The sequence below is a fragment of the Nematostella vectensis genome, chromosome 7 (genome assembly GCF_932526225.1).
Source record: "Nematostella vectensis chromosome 7, jaNemVect1.1, whole genome shotgun sequence".
NCBI lineage: Eukaryota > Metazoa > Cnidaria > Anthozoa > Actiniaria > Edwardsiidae > Nematostella > Nematostella vectensis.
This window is the reverse complement of record NC_064040.1, coordinates 17,150,415-17,171,993: the sequence shown is the minus strand read 5'-3', so window position 1 is coordinate 17,171,993 and position 21,579 is coordinate 17,150,415. Positions and strand designations below refer to the sequence as shown.

General features: G+C 38.6%; 1 protein-coding gene and 1 long non-coding RNA gene across 2 annotated transcripts; both read left to right on the top strand.

Moving 5' to 3' along the window:
• The first annotated feature begins 9,940 nt into the window (after nucleotides 1-9,940).
• On the top strand, nucleotides 9,941-14,912 carry LOC116608386 (cilia- and flagella-associated protein 251-like). Its single transcript, XM_048730679.1, has 7 exons — nucleotides 9,941-10,152; nucleotides 10,600-10,693; nucleotides 11,267-11,512; nucleotides 11,616-11,824; nucleotides 13,112-13,174; nucleotides 13,624-13,717; nucleotides 14,290-14,912. The coding sequence occupies exons 2-7, from the start codon at nucleotides 10,630-10,632 to the stop codon at nucleotides 14,910-14,912; spliced, it is 1,299 nt and encodes a 432-aa protein (XP_048586636.1). The 5' UTR covers nucleotides 9,941-10,152; nucleotides 10,600-10,629.
• A 1,251-nt stretch (nucleotides 14,913-16,163) lies between these two features.
• On the top strand, nucleotides 16,164-17,443 carry LOC116608385. The gene is made up of 2 exons (XR_007312344.1): nucleotides 16,164-16,197; nucleotides 16,645-17,443. It is a non-coding gene; the product is annotated as an uncharacterized LOC116608385 (long non-coding RNA).
• Nucleotides 17,444-21,579: the final 4,136 nt, after the last annotated feature.

The window sequence follows — 21,579 nt, the reverse complement described above, 5'->3', positions numbered from 1 at the left end:
GCGGGCGGACTGTGAGCAAACTTCGCAGCTACGATCTGCATGTAGTCAGGAGTTTCAGTCTTGATGTGGTCATATTGGAAATCGGAACCAATCACCTTACTTTTTTAAGTCCCGAGGGGTGGGCTCAGCTATAGAAGAGCTCGTGCGGGTACTTTTGGATGAATATGAAGTGCGGGTCGTTTGTGTGTGTCATGTCATTACGCGTGGCCTGTCACACCACGACCATGGTATTTTCTTTCAGCGCGCTTAAATTCTAAACCATTATGTCGCGTGTAAAGAATCACGTCTTTCGCACAACTTACAGTCATATCGCTTTCTACAACCGTGTGCTTTGAAGACGTACTCTCGCAGTTTCTTTTTTTTTCTTGCACCCTCCAAGTTTTCCTGGTACAACACATCAAAATTTAAATGTCAATATTGTACTTTTGAGCTCGTTTAACATTGTTTTAATTATATTTTCTCGTTTAAGACGGGAAAAAGACCGTTTTCGAGAACGACATTTCAACTGTCAAAAAGTTTGAAGTTCAACGCATGCAATCTGTGGTATCCCATTGGCATATCAATTTATCTACTACTATTTATTTATATTTTTTGTCATATTCAAGATGGAAAACGGGAGAGATTTCTCAGATGAGGTAAGGGAGGTACATATATTTGGGAGCTTTAGCAAAGTCGTTTCTGGATTACCAAAACTGAGGATTTTTTTTCGCCTTATCTAATGGGATTAACTAACAAACAGTTATCTGTAGTTTTTATTGTTTGTAGTGTCTATATGCTCAGATGATTTTTACTGTGTCATAATATATGTATCACAAATTGTGTGGCACCACCCTTGAGCTGGTCACATAAGGTACACTCGCCATTCTCAGTGGACTTAATGCCTGGGTCGAACCTCAAATTGGTATAGATATGAATAACATGCAATAAAATATTAACAATAAATCACACAATGACGAAATTTGACAATGACTGAATTGTGACAATTCAGATGTCCGAACAAAAAATTCGGTCATATTGACCTGGCCTTGATTTCTTAGGGGGGGAGGGTAGTAAATATTTGTTAACATGGTCGGCATGTTCACTTTTTTGCTGCGTTTCGCCATAAATTTTAGTCAAATATATTCGAATGGTGGTACGTTTTATCAAGCCAATCTTGATTTCGAAATATTTTGGGCAGAAAAAGGATTAAGGCATTTTTTTTTTCAAAATATCGTGAAATTGGGACTTCAAGAGACCGTACATCCTTACAATTGCACAATTTCCAGGCCTTGGAATTAGTAAATTACAATCATATCTTTGAGGAATGTGTTGAAGTTGCTTAGTAAGTGCTTATATAGAAAAAACCCAACCTGCGACACAAATATCAACATCGCTGAAGGACTTTGGCTTCCTCGACCGCCATATTGAATTGTGAGCCCACTGTATTCGATAAAAGTGTCAGCAGTCCTCCTTGAAAGTCCTTTCAACCAATCAGAATCCCGTATTCTCGAGCAACGAGATGGCGGACGAAATATCCAACTATTTCAGCAATTCGGAGAGAAAACATCAAATTTCTGGTAAAAATGTGTATTTTATTAACCTTGCTTTACTATTACAACATGCTAAGAACCTGCTCTGAGCAATTGACTTCTTTAATTGTAAAACAAGTATATACATTTGACTTATTTGTATCAATAAAGATCGAATGCTACCTACAATTTTATCGTGTGTACTTTATTCTTTATTACAAATGTGCTCATATTTTGCTAGCTGTCTAATATTTTACGCCTAGAGTCTACGGCCAGCGAGCATGCGCGAGCATGCGCATATCATACAGTAGTTCACTAGCTTCTAGTTGGAAATCCCCTTGCAATCCCGATTTGATTAATTCCTTTTTTATGAGATGTGTAGGACCTTTCTTAGTCCACAAACATGTGGTTTTGGCAAAGTTGCTGCCATACATGCAGCTAAAAAGTCGCGAACCTTGCACAGAGACTTAAATGAGGGAAAAGCTAAGTTTGATGCCAGGTGCTACCAAGAACAATTCCGGATATTCAACGAGGTCTTCACAGATCGAACCCAGGAATACAGTGTGGACTTCAGAAAGTTTGGTAGTGATTTTAAATCACTGCAAGTGGCGTTGAACAAGTGGAATCCACGAAAAGTAGCAGAGAAGCACACTTTCTTGGAGCATTTCTCCGTTGAGAACTGGAGTAAGCTTTCTATCACCAAAAAGAAAGAACATACTCTGTATGACTGCGAGGGATGTTTCGTGAGTTCTGGGAAGGAACAAGCCTTATTTCCATTTAAGTCCCCTAGACTCAAAAGTAAAGCAAAGGAAACCCCATTTCGAGTTGCAAATACTTTAAAAACAAACCAAGTCTCCTATACGAAATCAGAATTGCAGGAAGTGGCAGAGAAAATGTATGACACCATGAATGATACATATTCCAACCTATCTGGAGGGGCTTCCTTCAATGCAGCTCTCAGCAAAGTTGCTCAGGCCAGCCTGCAGGTCAGCGGCGTCAGTAATGGCAGCCACACGGTTTCTGTCTGCTATGTGATATTCTTGTTTGTGTCTGTATTTATTACTCTAGATGTACGAAATGTGGTCAGTGTTGCTCCTAACACTATCACAATTTGCTGTATGGCCACAATTGCTCTTAACTGAAAGGTATAATAACTTTATCACAATTCGTTTCCAGTAGATATTCCAGTATTTATTTATACATTGTTAAGTGTAGTGTGCATCGGCCGACATACTGTAATTTAGCTTATGCTACAAAAGTATGAATAAACGATTATTATTATATTATAAAGCAAAGCAAAAATGAGAAAAAAAAGCAAGAAGGCAAATATTTAGGAATGTCAAGCAAGTAACTGAGGAAAAATGGAAGGAGACCTCTTTAATCAGGTGCATAGGCAACCGACAATCTTTTAGAGCTAGGCAGCGCGAGAGACTGGCCATGACCCTCCAACCAAGATCTGAGGAAAAGGAAAACAGAGCCACAAAGAAGAACCACACAGGGAATATTAGCAAGATGGATTGGGACAAGGAAGGTTTAAAGGAAGAAGTGAGTGCTTATGAGGATGGAGAGAAAGTGAACTGGAGCGCATTGGCAAGGAAATACCAAAATGTCAGAAATAGAAAAGGTGAAATTGCAAGTAATGGAGGCCAGATAGTTCAAGAATATCTTGTACAAGGTGGAGAAAACATCCACAGATTAAAAAGGAAACATGAAGATTCTCAAGAGGGAAGGAGGACAAGACGAAAGAAAATGCGTGGTCTTGGAGGAGAGATATCACCAGAAACCAACGACAGTCTGAAACAACAGCTACGTGCAAAAATTGCAAATGGAGAGTACAATGTTGGAGAGCTTGTTGTGCCAACAAGATACAAGAAGCTGATTCTTGAGAAGAATGGCACCATCTCTCGAAAAGAGTTTGTTTGTGAGGGAAGGAAGATCCCACTAGACGATATAAGAAAGGACCTTCTGGAAAAGCACAGCCGCTTCATTAGGCAGAATACAGATGAACATTATGATGAAATGCCTAGGCTGCAATTGGTTCAAAGACTCAAAGAGCTGAACGAGTTTGATGAAAGTGAGGGCCTTACTGTTATGAGAAGAAAACTGAAGAATATTGAACGACAGCGTAATCTAATGGTGTGGCATGACCACTCAACTGTAGCCAATCATGGCTACATAGTTTTTATGGTTGCTACAGTATATGATTCTGCCTTTTTCTTAATCACAGAAGAGTATTCAACTATTCATGGTGTCCAGGGTTTTGATGTCCAAACAGAGGTCGAAAAACCTGAAATCTACATGGTTGGACGATGTAGTAGTGGGGATGCTGAACAACTTTCGTATGTCAGCACTAGGTGCGGATGTATCAAAGGTCTGTCTACCAAACTAGACGTTGCACCAGGAGTGCAAGTAACTGATATTATGAGGTTATTCAATGGGGATGGCCCAGCTGTGGCTTATGAGAGTGGCCAACAAAAGGGAGGCCACTACTTTTGTTTTACTTGTGGAGTGCATGCTATCCTGAGTGGTGACCTCCAGCATGTTTTTCACTGCCAGCATGTCTCCCTCAAAGATAAACAAGAGCGCATCCTAGAGGGAGTAGTTGGCAGGCGGAAGTCTTTGCTGTCAAAGCCAAAACCTTTAGAAGACCTAAGCAAGGAAGACATACGGGAAGAACTCAGATCTCGAGGGATAGAATTTAAGCAAGAGGACAACAAGCCAATCATTGAGGCACAGCTATGCGATGAGCTTTCAGGTGTCAAGCGTGTCCCGGCTCTTCTTTACTGCCAACCCACCGCTGACCTTGAAACCCTAGGCATTGGCTCCTATGAAGCGCTTGCATGTGAGCCAATGCATGACATTTCCAACCACATTGGCAATGTCCTACAGGAACTACCGAAACACCTTAAACCAGAGACAAAAGCCATCTTCATTGATGCCATGGAGCTCACACTTGGAAGCAAGGACACAAAGAGGGCATGTGACCACCGGAAAGCCTTGATTTTAATTACTAAAATGTTGGAAAGACACGTCAGCAACACCTTGAGAACCCTTTTACACACCCTTGTGGAAATGCAAGAGATCCTTTACCTTAAAGACTGTGACAGATGCCCAAGAATAATCTTTAGATACCATAACATTTCCTTTCTACATTTTTTGATGATCAAATTAGAGTTTGGTACCAGCCCATCCAAACTAACTGCACGGAAACTGTATGGAAAATATCTGCACAACCTGGTTTCACATCAGCCAATACAGCTTCGCATAATTTCTGGCCCTTCATGTAATGCTGAGAATGAAGAGAGAGTATTCGATGCTGTGAAGTGCATCACTAGCTCCACCTCAAGCTACCAGCCTGCCCACATTGTTTCCAACCTGTTCATTCGCCTTCAAGCAGAACACAACCTTGGCTTTGGTGGAGGCAGTGTGCGTCATCAACAGAGTGAAATATCCTCCCTCGCCTCAGGATTGGATGCCTTCAGCAACACACAGATTGAATGTCACATTCTGGATGACCCCCTTTACAGCAAATGGTGGCAAGCCCATCTGAAGCGCATTAGTGATTTCCTGCTTCCTGGCGAAAAAGTCTGGTGGCAATACCACAAGGATATCAATGTGGTAGAGTTTTTTGACTCAAAGTCTGAGTCTAGCGCCAAAGCTGAAGGCCCTCTACTACATCACTTCAGATCTTCTTCCTTTCAAGCTGAGGAGAAGTACCTAGAGCAGTCCTGGCAAGAGTGTACAGAGCGTGGCATCAAGCTCCCAATGCACTACCGCTATGAGCCAAATGCTCGAGGGAAAGTAATCAAGCAAATAACAAACTTCCTGAGACAAGAAGATGAAGAGAAGAACGAAGACGTAGAATTGTTTGAGGAGGGCGTAGACGACAGAGCCCACAATATCACAGCTGACGAGGGTGAGGAGGAAGAGGAGGAGGAGGAGGAGGAGGAGGAGGAGAGAGTGATTTCAGTTTCATTGGCAGATGATTTGCAGCTAGATCAAGAGGTTCAACCAGCAATCCAGCCTCTCTGCCAAAATGACAGAGGCACTGATCTTATTGAAGAGACCCCCTCTGGTGCCACGGCATATCCTGAAGCTAGCCCTGAGAAGCAGACAGAAGAAACTAAACTGGGGAGAGCACTGCAAGTAGTGCTTGGATTGAATGAGGAAGTGAAAAATCTTGATCATGCACGCAGTCTTCTGAAAAAACACCCAACAGATAGAGATGCCATCCAGGACTATGAGCAAAAGCTTGCAAGAGTCCAGACACAGGTCCTTTCAAAGAATGCCGATCTAAAAAAAGAGCCTCATTCTCTGGGAGAAGGGACATTTTTTAAAGAGCTGTATGTCACCAACTATTGAACAAATCAAGCAAGATGAAATGACCTCAACTGTTTATAAAAAGCTGAAACACTGCGAGGCTCTATTGGGACAATGGAGAATCGGATTTAAAAGAGACAATAGGTAATAAACAATTGTAAATACTAAGTAAGCGAGCTCATTGAAAATAAGTATTGTAAATCTGTAAATATTGTAAATATCTATTTATATTATTTAAGAAATGCCTAATAATGGTGCACAGACAAGATATCACCTACAATGAGTTATGAATAGCACGCGGTATTTATTGTGATTAGAGTGCCCCGCTGCGCTTAAATCAAGCCGAAATTAGTATGAGAAAATTTTGTTCACTATAAAGCAAGAAATAAAACCTTCACAAAATACAACTGCGAGTCTAGTATTTGATCAATCCACAGATAACAACACTGAAATATATGGTACATTTATAGCCATTTGCAAAATATTGTTACCGAATGGGTCGCTCACATTTTGGTAGTTGACGTTCTACGATAACTTCGTATAGACGCTAGAGCGAATTTCGATTGATTTGTAGCAAAATATCATGGTGCTTACCCTAACAGAAGTTCCAAAATAAAGAAAAAACAGTAGAACGGCGGCAGAAACTGGATATATTTCTGATAATTCAGTGTTCTTCCACGCTCTTGCTACCGGATTACTCTCGGTCGCCATTTTGATTTAGAATGCGTTGCCATTGGATACGTAGTAAAGCCTCATGGTATGGTCACTCCATGTGTTTTGTCCATAACCATGACCATTAGGTACTGAATGAAATACTTTTGTGGGGAATTTGCAACCAGTAATAGGCATCTCATCACAATTTGTTTTACATAACTGGTAGGACTAATATTTATTCAAACAATCCTTAAAGTACTAATGTTCTTTTGTCTCTCTTGTATATTTCATTCCCTGTAAGTACATATCTTTTATTTAGATCGACTTTAAATAAAGTTTGATAAGATAACAACTCATTTTAAATACAAATTAGATACTTTCTACTAATAGTTTGCTTTTTATCTTGCCCCAAATTTATGATCTTTTATCATCCAACAAGTCAAAACATGATACAAGTATTACATGTGATTCATAGAAAATTAATTGATTCATGGGAAATTTCATACAATTGTTTGTATGCAAAATATGGGGCTCCTATGAAAATACATACAGTTATATCCTAACATGCCTTGATAGGATATATAGGAGGTAGAGGAGGGTGAGGATGAAAGCGAGTGGGAGAAGTATGTGAGCACTGATGATGAAGATGTAAGTAATCTGGTCTCATTGTTAATCACTGGTTAAAATTAGTCAGCTCTGATATTTTATACTTTTTTATTATCTTACCCTGTGTGTGTAAGATTATGATAATCTTACACCCTTGCACTCTCCTGGGTGCAAGTTTACAAAAAGAAATTTGATTTTGTTAATCTGAAATTAAGAAAAAGGAAACACAAACTGCTGTTGACCACACCTAAGTTGCTATCCCTCAGGGTTATTTTTTTGCCAATGATCATGTTTTATTGGTGCCTCTCCATTTCTTTCCATAAAAAAGGAATGATATTAGACATGCCCCCCCCCAATAATTGTTGCACAGCCCCCTTACCTTATTGTTACTGCCAATGAAAATAATTGCGAATGATAAAAAAACATTCTACTGTATAATCTGCACTATAATCATGGTTGTCAAGTATTATCAGTTTTCTTTGTCTTTCAGGCCCCAACATTTGCTACATATCTGAAAAATATGGCTGCTGACCCGTCTATTGGGCAACACTTAAAACAGGCAGGGCCAGTTAGCAAGATCACAGGTACATACAGTCAGTTGTGATATAATAGAAAGTTTGATTGCATTTGATATATCTATTAGGTATATAACATTACATCCACATCATAAGGTAACTGCCCTGAGGAATAGCTAAAATATAGTTCTAAAATTGTCCTTTTTTTCTACTTTACCACATTCCAATTCATTCCTTTCCAAAGTGTCTGAAAATACCTGTTGGTGTCAGATTTCATATTTGAATTAGAGATTTCTAGGAACTAAAGATGTAAGAACCATGGAATTATAATGGTCATTTTTATCATTTTACTGTGTTGATTAGTAAACCCTTCATACGGTAGCGGTCACCTACACTGTTAGCAAATTATTTGCTCACAATACAGTACAAATGTCAAAATGTGTTTGAGTACTGCTTACATGGGCTTTAATTATCGGATTATGTCAAGTTAATTTGGACTTCCTTCCTTTTATGTCAAACTTCTATCAGCACGATTCAGAATGTTTTAACATTCTAGAATTTAGAAAGAAAAAAAAAGTCTGAGTCTAGCGCCAAAGCTTAAGGCCCTCTACTACATCACTTCAGATCTTCTTCCTTTCAAGCTGAGGAGAAGTACCTAGAGCAGTCCTGGCAAGAGTGTACAGAGCGTGGCATCAAGCTCCCAATGCATTACCGCTATGAGCCAAATGCTCGAGGGAAAATAATCAAGCAAATAACAAACTTCCTGAGACAAGAAGATGAAGAGAAGAACGAAGACGTAGAATTGTTTGAGGAGGGCGTAGACGACAGAGCCCACAATATCACAGCTGACGAGGGTGAGGAGGAAGAGGAGGAGGAGGAGGAGAGAGTGATTTCAGTTTCATTGGCAGATGATTTGCAGCTAGATCAAGAGGTTCAACCAGCAATCCAGCCTCTCTGCCAAAATGACAGAGGCACTGATCTTATTGAAGAGACCCCCTCTGGTGCCACGGCATATCCTGAAGCTGGCCCTGAGAAGCAGACAGAAGAAACTAAACTGGGGAGAGCAGTGCAAGTAGTGCTTGGATTGAATGAGGAAGTGAAAAATCTTGATCATGCACGCAGTCTTCTGAAAAAACACCCAACAGATAGAGATGCCATCCAGGACTATGAGCAAAAGCTTGCAAGAGTCCAGACACAGGTCCTTTCAAAGAATGCCGATCTAAAAAAAAGAGCCTCATTCTCTGGGAGAAGGGACATTTTTTAAAGAGCTGTATGTCACCAACTATTGAACAAATCAAGCAAGATGAAATGACCTCAACTGTTTATAAAAAGCTGAAACACTGCGAGGCTCTATTGGGACAATGGAAAATCGGATTTTAAAGAGACAATAGGTAGTAAACAATTGTAAATACTAAGTAAGCGAGCTCAGTGAAAATAAGTATTGTAAATCTGTAAATATTGTAAATATCTATTTATATTATTTAAGAAATGCCTAATAATGGTGCACAGACAAGATATCACCTACAATGAGTTATGAATAGCACGCGGTATTTATTGTGATTAGAGTGCCCCGCTGCGCTTAAATCAAGCCGAAATTAGTATGAGAAAATTTTGTTCACTATAAAGCAAGAAATAAAACCTTCACAAAATACAACTGCGAGTCTAGTATTTGATCAATCCACAGATAACAACACTGAAATATATGGTACATTTATAGCCATTTGCAAAATATTGTTACCGAATGGGTCGCTCACATTTTGGTAGTTGACGTTCTACGATAACTTCGTATAGACGCTAGAGCGAATTTCGATTGATTTGTAGCAAAATATCATGGTGCTTACCCTAACGGAAGTTCCAAAATAAAGAAAAACCAGTAGAACGGCGGCAGAAACTGGATATATTTCTGATAATTCAGTGTTCTTCCACGCTCTTGCTACCGGATTACTCTCGGTCGCCATTTTGATTTAGAATGCGTTGCCATTGGATACGTAGTAAAGCCTCATGGTATGGTCACTCCATGTGTTTTGTCCATAACCATGACCATTAGGTACTGAATGAAATACTTTTGTGGGGAATTTGCAACCAGTAATAGGCATCTCATCACAATTTGTTTTACATAACTGGTAGGACTAATATTTATTCAAACAATCCTTAAAGTACTAATGTTCTTTTGTCTCTCTTGTATATTTCATTCCCTGTAAGTACATATCTTTTATTTAGATCGACTTTAAATAAAGTTTGATAAGATAACAACTCATTTTAAATACAAATTAGATACTTTCTACTAATAGTTTGATTTTTATCTTGCCCCAAATTTATGATCTTTTATAATCCAACAAGTCAAAACATGATACAAGTATTACATGTGATTCATAGAAAATTAATTGATTCATGGGAAATTTCATACAATTGTTTGTATGCAAAATATGGGGCTCCTATGAAAATACATGCAGTTATATCCTAACATGCCTTGATTGGATATATAGGAGGTAGAGGAGGGTGAGGATGAAAGCGAGTGGGAGAAGTATGTGAGCACTGATGATGAAGATGTAAGTAATCTGGTCTCATTGTTAATCACTGGTTAAAATTAGTCAGCTCTGATATTTTATACTTTTTTATTATCTTACCCTGTGTGTGTAAGATTATGATAATCTTACACCCTTGCACTCTCCTGGGTGCAAGTTTACAAAAAGAAATTTGATTTTGTTAATCTGAAATTAAGAAAAAGGAAACACAAACTGCTGTTGACCACACCTAAGTTGCTATCCCTCAGGGTTATTTTTTTGCCAATGATCATGTTTTATTGGTGCCTCTCCATTTCTTTCCATAAAAAAGGAATGATATTAGACATGCCCCCCCCAATAATTGTTGCACAGCCCCCTTACCTTATTGTTACTGCCAATGAAAATAATTGCGAATGATAAAAAAACATTCTACTGTATAATCTGCACTATAATCATGGTTGTCAAGTATTATCAGTTTTCTTTGTCTTTCAGGCCCCAACATTTGCTACATATCTGAAAAATATGGCTGCTGACCCGTCTATTGGGCAACACTTAAAACAGGCAGGGCCAGTTAGCAAGATCACAGGTACATACAGTCAGTTGTGATATAATAGAAAGTTTGATTGCATTTGATATATCTATTAGGTATATAACATTACATCCACATCATAAGGTAACTGCCCTGAGGAATAGCTAAAATATAGTTCTAAAATTGTCCTTTTTTTTCTACTTTACCACATTCCAATTCATTCCTTTCCAAAGTGTCTGAAAATACCTGTTGGTGTCAGATTTCATATTTGAATTAGAGATTTCTAGGAACTAAAGATGTAAGAACCATGGAATCATAATGGTCATTTTTATCATTTTACTGTGTTGATTAGTAAACCCTTCATACGGTAGCGGTCACCTACACTGTTAGCAAATTATTTGCTCACAATACAGTACAAATGTCAAAATGTGTTTGAGTACTGCTTACATGGGCTTTAATTATCGGATTATGTCAAGTTAATTTGGACTTCCTTCCTTTTATGTCAAACTTCTATCAGCACGATTCAGAATGTTTTAACATTCTAGAATTTAGAAAGAAAAAAAAAGTCTGAGTCTAGCGCCAAAGCTTAAGGCCCTCTACTACTTCACTTCAGATCTTCTTCCTTTCAAGCTGAGGAGAAGTACCTAGAGCAGTCCTGGCAAGAGTGTACAGAGCGTGGCATCAAGCTCCCAATGCACTACCGCTATGAGCCAAATGCTCGAGGGAAAGTAATCAAGCAAATAACAAACTTCCTGAGACAAGAAGATGAAGAGAAGAACGAAGACGTAGAATTGTTTGAGGAGGGCGTAGACGACAGAGCCCACAATATCACAGCTGACGAGGGTGAGGAGGAAGAGGAGGAGGAGGAGGAGGAGAGTGATTTCAGTTTCATTGGCAGATGATTTGCAGCTAGATCAAGAGGTTCAACCAGCAATCCAGCCTCTCTGCCAAAATGACAGAGGCACTGATCTTATTGAAGAGACCCCCTCTGGTGCCACGGCATATCCTGAAGCTGGCCCTGAGAAGCAGACAGAAGAAACTAAACTGGGGAGAGCAGTGCAAGTAGTACTTGGATTGAATGAGGAAGTGAAAAATCTTGATCATGCACGCAGTCTTCTGAAAAAACACCCAACAGATAGAGATGCCATCCAGGACTATGAGCAAAAGCTTGCAAGAGTCCAGACACAGGTCCTTTCAAAGAATGCCGATCTAAAAAAAGAGCCTCATTCTCTGGGAGAAGGGACATTTTTTAAAGAGCTGTATGTCACCAACTATTGAACAAATCAAGCAAGATGAAATGACCTCAACTGTTTATAAAAAGCTGAAACACTGCGAGGCTCTATTGGGACAATGGAGAATCGGATTTTAAAGAGACAATAGGTAATAAACAATTGTAAATACTAAGTAAGCGAGCTCAGTGAAAATAAGTATTGTAAATCTGTAAATATTGTAAATATCTATTTATATTATTTAAGAAATGCCTAATAATGGTGCACAGACAAGATATCACCTACAATGAGTTATGAATAGCACGCGGTATTTATTGTGATTAGAGTGCCCCGCTGCGCTTAAATCAAGCCGAAATTAGTATGAGAAAATTTTGTTCACTATAAAGCAAGAAATAAAACCTTCACAAAATACAACTGCGAGTCTAGTATTTGATCAATCCACAGATAACAACACTGAAATATATGGTACATTTATAGCCATTTGCAAAATATTGTTACCGAATGGGTCGCTCACATTTTGGTAGTTGACGTTCTACGATAACTTCGTATAGACGCTAGAGCGAATTTCGATTGATTTGTAGCAAAATATCATGGTGCTTACCCTAACAGAAGTTCCAAAATAAAGAAAAAACAGTAGAACGGCGGCAGAAACTGGATATATTTCTGATAATTCAGTGTTCTTCCACGCTCTTGCTACCGGATTACTCTCGGTCGCCATTTTGATTTAGAATGCGTTGCCATTGGATACGTAGTAAAGCCTCATGGTATGGTCACTCCATGTGTTTTGTCCATAACCATGACCATTAGGTACTGAATGAAATACTTTTGTGGGGAATTTGCAACCAGTAATAGGCATCTCATCACAATTTGTTTTACATAACTGGTAGGACTAATATTTATTCAAACAATCCTTAAAGTACTAATGTTCTTTTGTCTCTCTTGTATATTTCATTCCCTGTAAGTACATATCTTTTATTTAGATCGACTTTAAATAAAGTTTGATAAGATAACAACTCATTTTAAATACAAATTAGATACTTTCTACTAATAGTTTGCTTTTTATCTTGCCCCAAATTTATGATCTTTTATCATCCAACAAGTCAAAACATGATACAAGTATTACATGTGATTCATAGAAAATTAATTGATTCATGGGAAATTTCATACAATTGTTTGTATGCAAAATATGGGGCTCCTATGAAAATACATACAGTTATATCCTAACATGCCTTGATAGGATATATAGGAGGTAGAGGAGGGTGAGGATGAAAGCGAGTGGGAGAAGTATGTGAGCACTGATGATGAAGATGTAAGTAATCTGGTCTCATTGTTAATCACTGGTTAAAATTAGTCAGCTCTGATATTTTATACTTTTTTATTATCTTACCCTGTGTGTGTAAGATTATGATAATCTTACACCCTTGCACTCTCCTGGGTGCAAGTTTACAAAAAGAAATTTGATTTTGTTAATCTGAAATTAAGAAAAAGGAAACACAAACTGCTGTTGACCACACCTAAGTTGCTATCCCTCAGGGTTATTTTTTTGCCAATGATCATGTTTTATTGGTGCCTCTCCATTTCTTTCCATAAAAAAGGAATGATATTAGACATGCCCCCCCCCCAATAATTGTTGCACAGCCCCCTTACCTTATTGTTACTGCCAATGAAAATAATTGCGAATGATAAAAAAACATTCTACTGTATAATCTGCACTATAATCATGGTTGTCAAGTATTATCAGTTTTCTTTGTCTTTCAGGCCCCAACATTTGCTACATATCTGAAAAATATGGCTGCTGACCCGTCTATTGGGCAACACTTAAAACAGGCAGGGCCAGTTAGCAAGATCACAGGTACATACAGTCAGTTGTGATATAATAGAAAGTTTGATTGCATTTGATATATCTATTAGGTATATAACATTACATCCACATCATAAGGTAACTGCCCTGAGGAATAGCTAAAATATAGTTCTAAAATTGTCCTTTTTTTCTACTTTACCACATTCCAATTCATTCCTTTCCAAAGTGTCTGAAAATACCTGTTGGTGTCAGATTTCATATTTGAATTAGAGATTTCTAGGAACTAAAGATGTAAGAACCATGGAATTATAATGGTCATTTTTATCATTTTACTGTGTTGATTAGTAAACCCTTCATACGGTAGCGGTCACCTACACTGTTAGCAAATTATTTGCTCACAATACAGTACAAATGTCAAAATGTGTTTGAGTACTGCTTACATGGGCTTTAATTATCGGATTATGTCAAGTTAATTTGGACTTCCTTCCTTTTATGTCAAACTTCTATCAGCACGATTCAGAATGTTTTAACATTCTAGAATTTAGAAAGAAAAAAAAAGTCTGAGTCTAGCGCCAAAGCTTAAGGCCCTCTACTACATCACTTCAGATCTTCTTCCTTTCAAGCTGAGGAGAAGTACCTAGAGCAGTCCTGGCAAGAGTGTACAGAGCGTGGCATCAAGCTCCCAATGCATTACCGCTATGAGCCAAATGCTCGAGGGAAAATAATCAAGCAAATAACAAACTTCCTGAGACAAGAAGATGAAGAGAAGAACGAAGACGTAGAATTGTTTGAGGAGGGCGTAGACGACAGAGCCCACAATATCACAGCTGACGAGGGTGAGGAGGAAGAGGAGGAGGAGGAGGAGAGAGTGATTTCAGTTTCATTGGCAGATGATTTGCAGCTAGATCAAGAGGTTCAACCAGCAATCCAGCCTCTCTGCCAAAATGACAGAGGCACTGATCTTATTGAAGAGACCCCCTCTGGTGCCACGGCATATCCTGAAGCTGGCCCTGAGAAGCAGACAGAAGAAACTAAACTGGGGAGAGCAGTGCAAGTAGTGCTTGGATTGAATGAGGAAGTGAAAAATCTTGATCATGCACGCAGTCTTCTGAAAAAACACCCAACAGATAGAGATGCCATCCAGGACTATGAGCAAAAGCTTGCAAGAGTCCAGACACAGGTCCTTTCAAAGAATGCCGATCTAAAAAAAAGAGCCTCATTCTCTGGGAGAAGGGACATTTTTTAAAGAGCTGTATGTCACCAACTATTGAACAAATCAAGCAAGATGAAATGACCTCAACTGTTTATAAAAAGCTGAAACACTGCGAGGCTCTATTGGGACAATGGAAAATCGGATTTTAAAGAGACAATAGGTAGTAAACAATTGTAAATACTAAGTAAGCGAGCTCAGTGAAAATAAGTATTGTAAATCTGTAAATATTGTAAATATCTATTTATATTATTTAAGAAATGCCTAATAATGGTGCACAGACAAGATATCACCTACAATGAGTTATGAATAGCACGCGGTATTTATTGTGATTAGAGTGCCCCGCTGCGCTTAAATCAAGCCGAAATTAGTATGAGAAAATTTTGTTCACTATAAAGCAAGAAATAAAACCTTCACAAAATACAACTGCGAGTCTAGTATTTGATCAATCCACAGATAACAACACTGAAATATATGGTACATTTATAGCCATTTGCAAAATATTGTTACCGAATGGGTCGCTCACATTTTGGTAGTTGACGTTCTACGATAACTTCGTATAGACGCTAGAGCGAATTTCGATTGATTTGTAGCAAAATATCATGGTGCTTACCCTAACGGAAGTTCCAAAATAAAGAAAAACCAGTAGAACGGCGGCAGAAACTGGATATATTTCTGATAATTCAGTGTTCTTCCACGCTCTTGCTACCGGATTACTCTCGGTCGCCATTTTGATTTAGAATGCGTTGCCATTGGATACGTAGTAAAGCCTCATGGTATGGTCACTCCATGTGTTTTGTCCATAACCATGACCATTAGGTACTGAATGAAATACTTTTGTGGGGAATTTGCAACCAGTAATAGGCATCTCATCACAATTTGTTTTACATAACTGGTAGGACTAATATTTATTCAAACAATCCTTAAAGTACTAATGTTCTTTTGTCTCTCTTGTATATTTCATTCCCTGTAAGTACATATCTTTTATTTAGATCGACTTTAAATAAAGTTTGATAAGATAACAACTCATTTTAAATACAAATTAGATACTTTCTACTAATAGTTTGCTTTTTATCTTGCCCCAAATTTATGATCTTTTATCATCCAACAAGTCAAAACATGATACAAGTATTACATGTGATTCATAGAAAATTAATTGATTCATGGGAAATTTCATACAATTGTTTGTATGCAAAATATGGGGCTCCTATGAAAATACATGCAGTTATATCCTAACATGCCTTGATTGGATATATAGGAGGTAGAGGAGGGTGAGGATGAAAGCAAGTGGGAGAAGTATGTGAGCACTGATGATGAAGATGTAAGTAATCTGGTCTCATTGTTAATCACTGGTTAAAATTAGTCAGCTCTGATATTTTATACTTTTTTATTATCTTACCCTGTTTGTGTAAGATTATGATAATCTTACACCCTTGCACTCTCCTGGGTGCAAGTTTACAAAAAGAAATTTGATTTTGTTAATCTGAAATTAAGAAAAAGGAAACACAAACTGCTGTTGACCACACCTTAGTTGCTATCCCTCAGGGTTATTTTTTTGCCAATGATCATGTTTTATTGGTGCCTCTCCATTTCTTTCCATAAAAAAGGAATGATATTAGACATGCCCCCCCCAATAATTGTTGCACAGCCCCCTTACCTTATTGTTACTGCCAATGAAAATAATTGCGAATGATAAAAAAACATTCTACTGTATAATCTGCACTATAATCATGGTTGGCAAGTATTATCAGTTTTCTTTGTCTTTCAGGCCCCAACATTTGCTACATATCTGAAAAATATGGCTGCTGACCCGTCTATTGGGCAACACTTAAAACAGGCAGGGCCAGTTAGCAAGATCACAGGTACATACAGTCAGTTGTGATATAATAGAAAGTTTGATTGCATTTGATATATCTATTAGGTATATAACATTACATCCACATCATAAGGTAACTGCCCTGAGGAATAGCTAAAATATAGTTCTAAAATTGTCCTTTTTTTTCTACTTTACCACATTCCAATTCATTCCTTTCCAAAGTGTCTGAAAATACCTGTTGGTGTCAGATTTCATATTTGAATTAGAGATTTCTAGGAACTAAAGATGTAAGAACCATGGAATTATAATGGTCATTTTTATCATTTTACTGTGTTGATTAGTAAACCCTTCATACGGTAGCGGTCACCTACACTGTTAGCAAATTATTTGCTCACAATACAGTACAAATGTCAAAATGTGTTTGAGTACTGCTTACATGGGCTTTAATTATCGGATTATGTCAAGTTAATTTGGACTTCCTTCCTTTTATGTCAAACTTCTATCAGCACGATTCAGAATGTTTTAACATTCTAGAATTTAGAAAGAAGAATGTCATTCGTTTGGCGGTCAAGTTAGGTTCTTGTCGTGTGCTAAGAAAAAAGCATATTAGTAGGCAGTCAATGATTGATGGTTAGAATTGATAGGAAAAATACCTCAGGCATTAGCCCCTGAAGTGCTGCAGTGCTATTATTAAAGTCTATGCACTAATCAGTCAGGCCAGTTCCATTACAATAAATATCGAACACACTATGTTTCCTGTCGAATGATTTATTTTTAAAAACAGTACCTGGTGATTCAAATTTGAAAGGGTGAAGTGCGTACAGCTTTACCCAAAATTGATGTCTAGTGCTTGTGCCGAATAAGCATCTTATTTAACATCTTATTATACTTCAATTTGCCTTGGTTTAGCTCCTCCTGCGAGCTATGTCCCTGTGCGCGCTTACATCTTTCAAATGTCGTAGGGCACTGTACATTTCCTGTGTGATGACAAGTCCAAACCAGATCAAGCTGGGGACGTTGGCGGTTGGATTTGTTTTGATAAGGTCGTATCCATCATCACTGTCTCTAGTAACTTGTCGAGTCAGGGATAAGATTAAGAGCAGACGAGAGAACAATATAAGCGCTTCTCTTTCCTACCGTGTTATTTTTAATAATGGGAAAGAAAGAAAACGCGCCGCTGGGGGTCGTTTACCAATTTACCGTTACCATCGTTTGAAAGATCGTAAGCGCACAGGGACATAGCTCGCTGGAGGAGCGAAACCAAGGCAAATACAACCAATTGAAGTGGGAATAAGAAGTTATTTGTATTCGGCACTAACAAGCATCAGACATCACTATGGAGTAAAGATGTCCAATAGCCTGTGTGCGAATAAGCCTTATAGTTTGGGAAATGCAAACACGACAGAGCTTTATGATTGGGTCAACTTTACGAGTCTAGCGTCCTTGTCTCAACTGTCCTGCAATTTTGTATATCTTATTGTTCATTCCAAACAAGATACCATTCATGTTTCTTGTCTCACCAGCGGAGCGAGACATGCCCTAGAATATTATAAGCAAGAAATGCCCTAGTGATATTAAAACGTCCAAGTTATTCATTATCCAAATCTTCTTTTCCATACAAAACACTACACTATCAACAAAACACTATCTCTGCCAGCCTAGCTTTTGCGAAATCAATTGACCAGTTTCAGTCAAGACATTGCTTTGCTGTCCATAACAGTATCTTATTGTTTATGTTACTTTTACAACAGAAAACCTAGAAGCATTGATAAAACAACTGGCTCCCACCATTCAGCCCCGACCAGCCGGCCAGCAAGGAGCGGCCATTCCTGCACTCCTCAATTCTGTCAAGAAAATGGCCTCGCATCTGAGGGATGTTTTGGCTGGAAAGTCAATTTTTGGGAAATAGTATAAAACAATTCGTTAAACATCCCTTTACTATATTTCAAATTGAATTTTACTTGAATACTATGTAAAATACTTAAAAAATCGAGAAATATCACATGTTGATTATTACCCCATAGCAACGCCCATAGCAACGCTTGTTTTGAAGTTTTGAGTAGAAATAATAGAGGATCGCTACATCCCCTGGGACCCGTCCCCCCTGTAAATGATTTTGTAGCTCTAAACAGAACTTCCGCTGGCTTTATTGTTTGCCTTTTCACAATAACTCGTGCTCAATTCAACCATCTAAACCATCGCTTCAATACGCTTTAAAATTTTGCTTCATCTTGACTTTTAAGTACTATTAAGTACTATTAAGTACTATTTACGCAAGCGTAAATTTCGAGAAAATCAACACACTGAATCGTCCTCTAAACAAGCAAAAAGCAACAGCATCGATGCTGATGTGAGAGCGGGGAATGAGACCACGATTGAAGCTGGCCTATCGTCATATCAACTCAATGAATCTGCCTCTTCTAAGAAGATCAAGGGAACTTTGAGAAAGGGCGAAGACCCGTCAAGAAACCTCAATGGTTATCGACTGATAGACATGGAGATATTAGGTGATGTCTTTCGTTTGCTTGTTTGCAATGACTGTGGCGAGCAAAATATTGTCTTGGCGGAAGAGCCTATTAACCAACATGGCTGTGCCTCGTCTCTTCGATTGTTGTGCTTGAGCTGTGGATGGAAGCATAACTTCTTTACCTCCAAAAAGGCATCCAAGTTCTTCGAAGTGAATAGGCGACTTGTGTACGGCATGAGGGCGATTGGGCAAGGACAAGCCTCAGCAAAGCTATTTTGTGGCATTATGAACATGCCACCTCCCCCTAAGGCTAAAGTTTACAACTGCCACAATAAAGCTTTGTTGAAAGCATCAAAAGCTGTTGCTGAGGAATCTATATCTGTAGCCGGTCAGGAAGTCCACCAGCTAAAAAGTACCAGTAATAGTGACTTTGCTAACTGTCCTGTCTCTTGTGATGGAACATGGCAAAGAAGAGGCTATTCTTTATTGAATGGGTGCGTAACGGTGCTCTCCACCGACACTGGTAAGTGTCTTGCCTTTGAGGTGCTGTCAAAGGTATGCCATGGCTGCCAAAAGCACAAATCCAGCAACGATCCTCAAACAGAACTAGAGTGGCAATCAATGCATGCTAAGAATTGCAAGGCAAATTTCAAAGGGTCAGCACCTGCTATGGAAACGGAGGGAGTGAAGCGTGTGTTCGAGAGAAGTGAGGAACTTCACAAGTTACGTTTCAACGAATACTTTGGAGATGGAGACAGTAAGGGCTTCAATGTAGTGGAGAAAATCTATGAAGCTAGTGGAGTGAGGGTGGTTAAGAAAGAATGTGTTGGCCATGTGCAAAAGCGTGTCGGCACAGCCCTCAGGAAACTAAAAGAGAAGAAAGGCTTGGGTGGTAGAGGCAAACTCACAGATGCCATGATAGATCGGCTGCAGAACTATTATGGGATTGCCATCAGAAATAATATTGGCAATCTTGGAAGTATGAGAAAGGCAATCCATGCTAGTCTGATGCATTGTGCATCTTCAAAGCAGGAGAACTTACATGTTTACTGCCTTGATGGGCCTGACAGCTGGTGTCGCTTCAAAAAGGATATTGCAAACAAAACCCAGCTATTCAAGCATGGTCCTGGACTGCCAAAAGAGATAATCAAGGAGGTCAAGCCAATATTCCAGGGGTTAAGCCAGAATAATCTCCTGGAAAAATGCCTGGGCGGAAAGACCCAAAACCAAAATGAGTCGTTAAATGGGATGATTTGGGAAAGTGCCTAAAGCAGTGTTTGTTGGGGCTGAAGTGCTGAAACTTGGGGTGTGTGATGCAGTTGCCCACTTCAATGTTGGCAGTAAAGCAACACTCCAAGTTCTCACCAAGTGTGGAATACAGCCTGGGGAATATTGCAGCAAGGCAATGTGGATGGGAAATGAGCTAAGAGTGAAAATAGCAGACTTTCAAGGACGAATTGTTTCCAAAAAGTGTAAAAAAATACTGCCAGCTCGAAGAAAACAAGAGGGATCAGGCACAAGAGAAGGAAGGGGTCCTATATTGCACAGAAGCATTTTGAGCTTTTGTATACAGCTTATTTATGTGTATTTGATGTGTGGGAGTAAATAAAGATGGTTTCTGGACGAGTATTAGAGCTCTGCTTCCTATTTTTTCTGTTGCCTATCTTTAAAGTCATTTTTCTAAAATTGCTAAAATTGACCAATTGCGATAATTGTTCACATGATATCTCTTAGAGATTTTGACCAAATACCATCAAACTTTTAGAGTTACAGTATTATAAGATTCTACAGGATGCAAAGCTAAAAAAAAATCAGTTTTTATTATTATTGAAAAATTCTATCATTTTTCATATTTTCAGTTGATCTTTTTTTTCTACTGCAAAAAGCTAAATAAAAAGGCTAAAACCGGTTTTTTAGCTTTGCACCCTGGAGGATCTTATTGGCAACAAATTATGCCTGTTTCCAGTGATCTGTGACTAATCAAACTTGAGCTATCCGGTGCAAGAGTAGGAGCACTTTTTTACCATCTTTTCGCTGGTTAATGATTAACCAAGAGACCATGTGATCCCTAATTAGGAAATTTAGAGTCGGGTCATGATGAGTGTAAACATGGTATAAGCTGTTTAGGGTAATAATGTAATACGAAAAAAATATCTGTAAGGTATAAGACCACCTTAAGACAGATTTACTTCGGAAACCATGCTTCTGTCGTGTCCTGTGGATCTCGAAGGAGAGCGATTGAATTGAACGCGCTAAAGGAATCAAACGTGAACCAAACAAAGCCACGTATTGAGCGATGGCGCTTGTTTCTTGTTTAAAACCACTTCGGAAGCTATTTAGCCTTCCCTGATTATTTGCAGGGTGTTCTAGTACAATTTGTAGGTTCACATTTTGATCTGGCGTGACCTTGCATACTCTTG

Coding starts and splice junctions, on each gene's coding strand:
- LOC116608386 (XM_048730679.1), top strand. CDS start 10,630: ATGGCTGCTGACCCGTCTATTGGGCAACACTTAAAACAGGCAGGGCCA. Junction 11,513..11,615: donor GGAGGAGGAGGAGGAGGAGA/GTGATTTCAGTT, acceptor ATCTTATTGAAG/AGACCCCCTCTGGTGCCACG. Junction 13,718..14,289: donor GCCAGTTAGCAAGATCACAG/GTACATACAGTC, acceptor CTTCCTTTCAAG/CTGAGGAGAAGTACCTAGAG.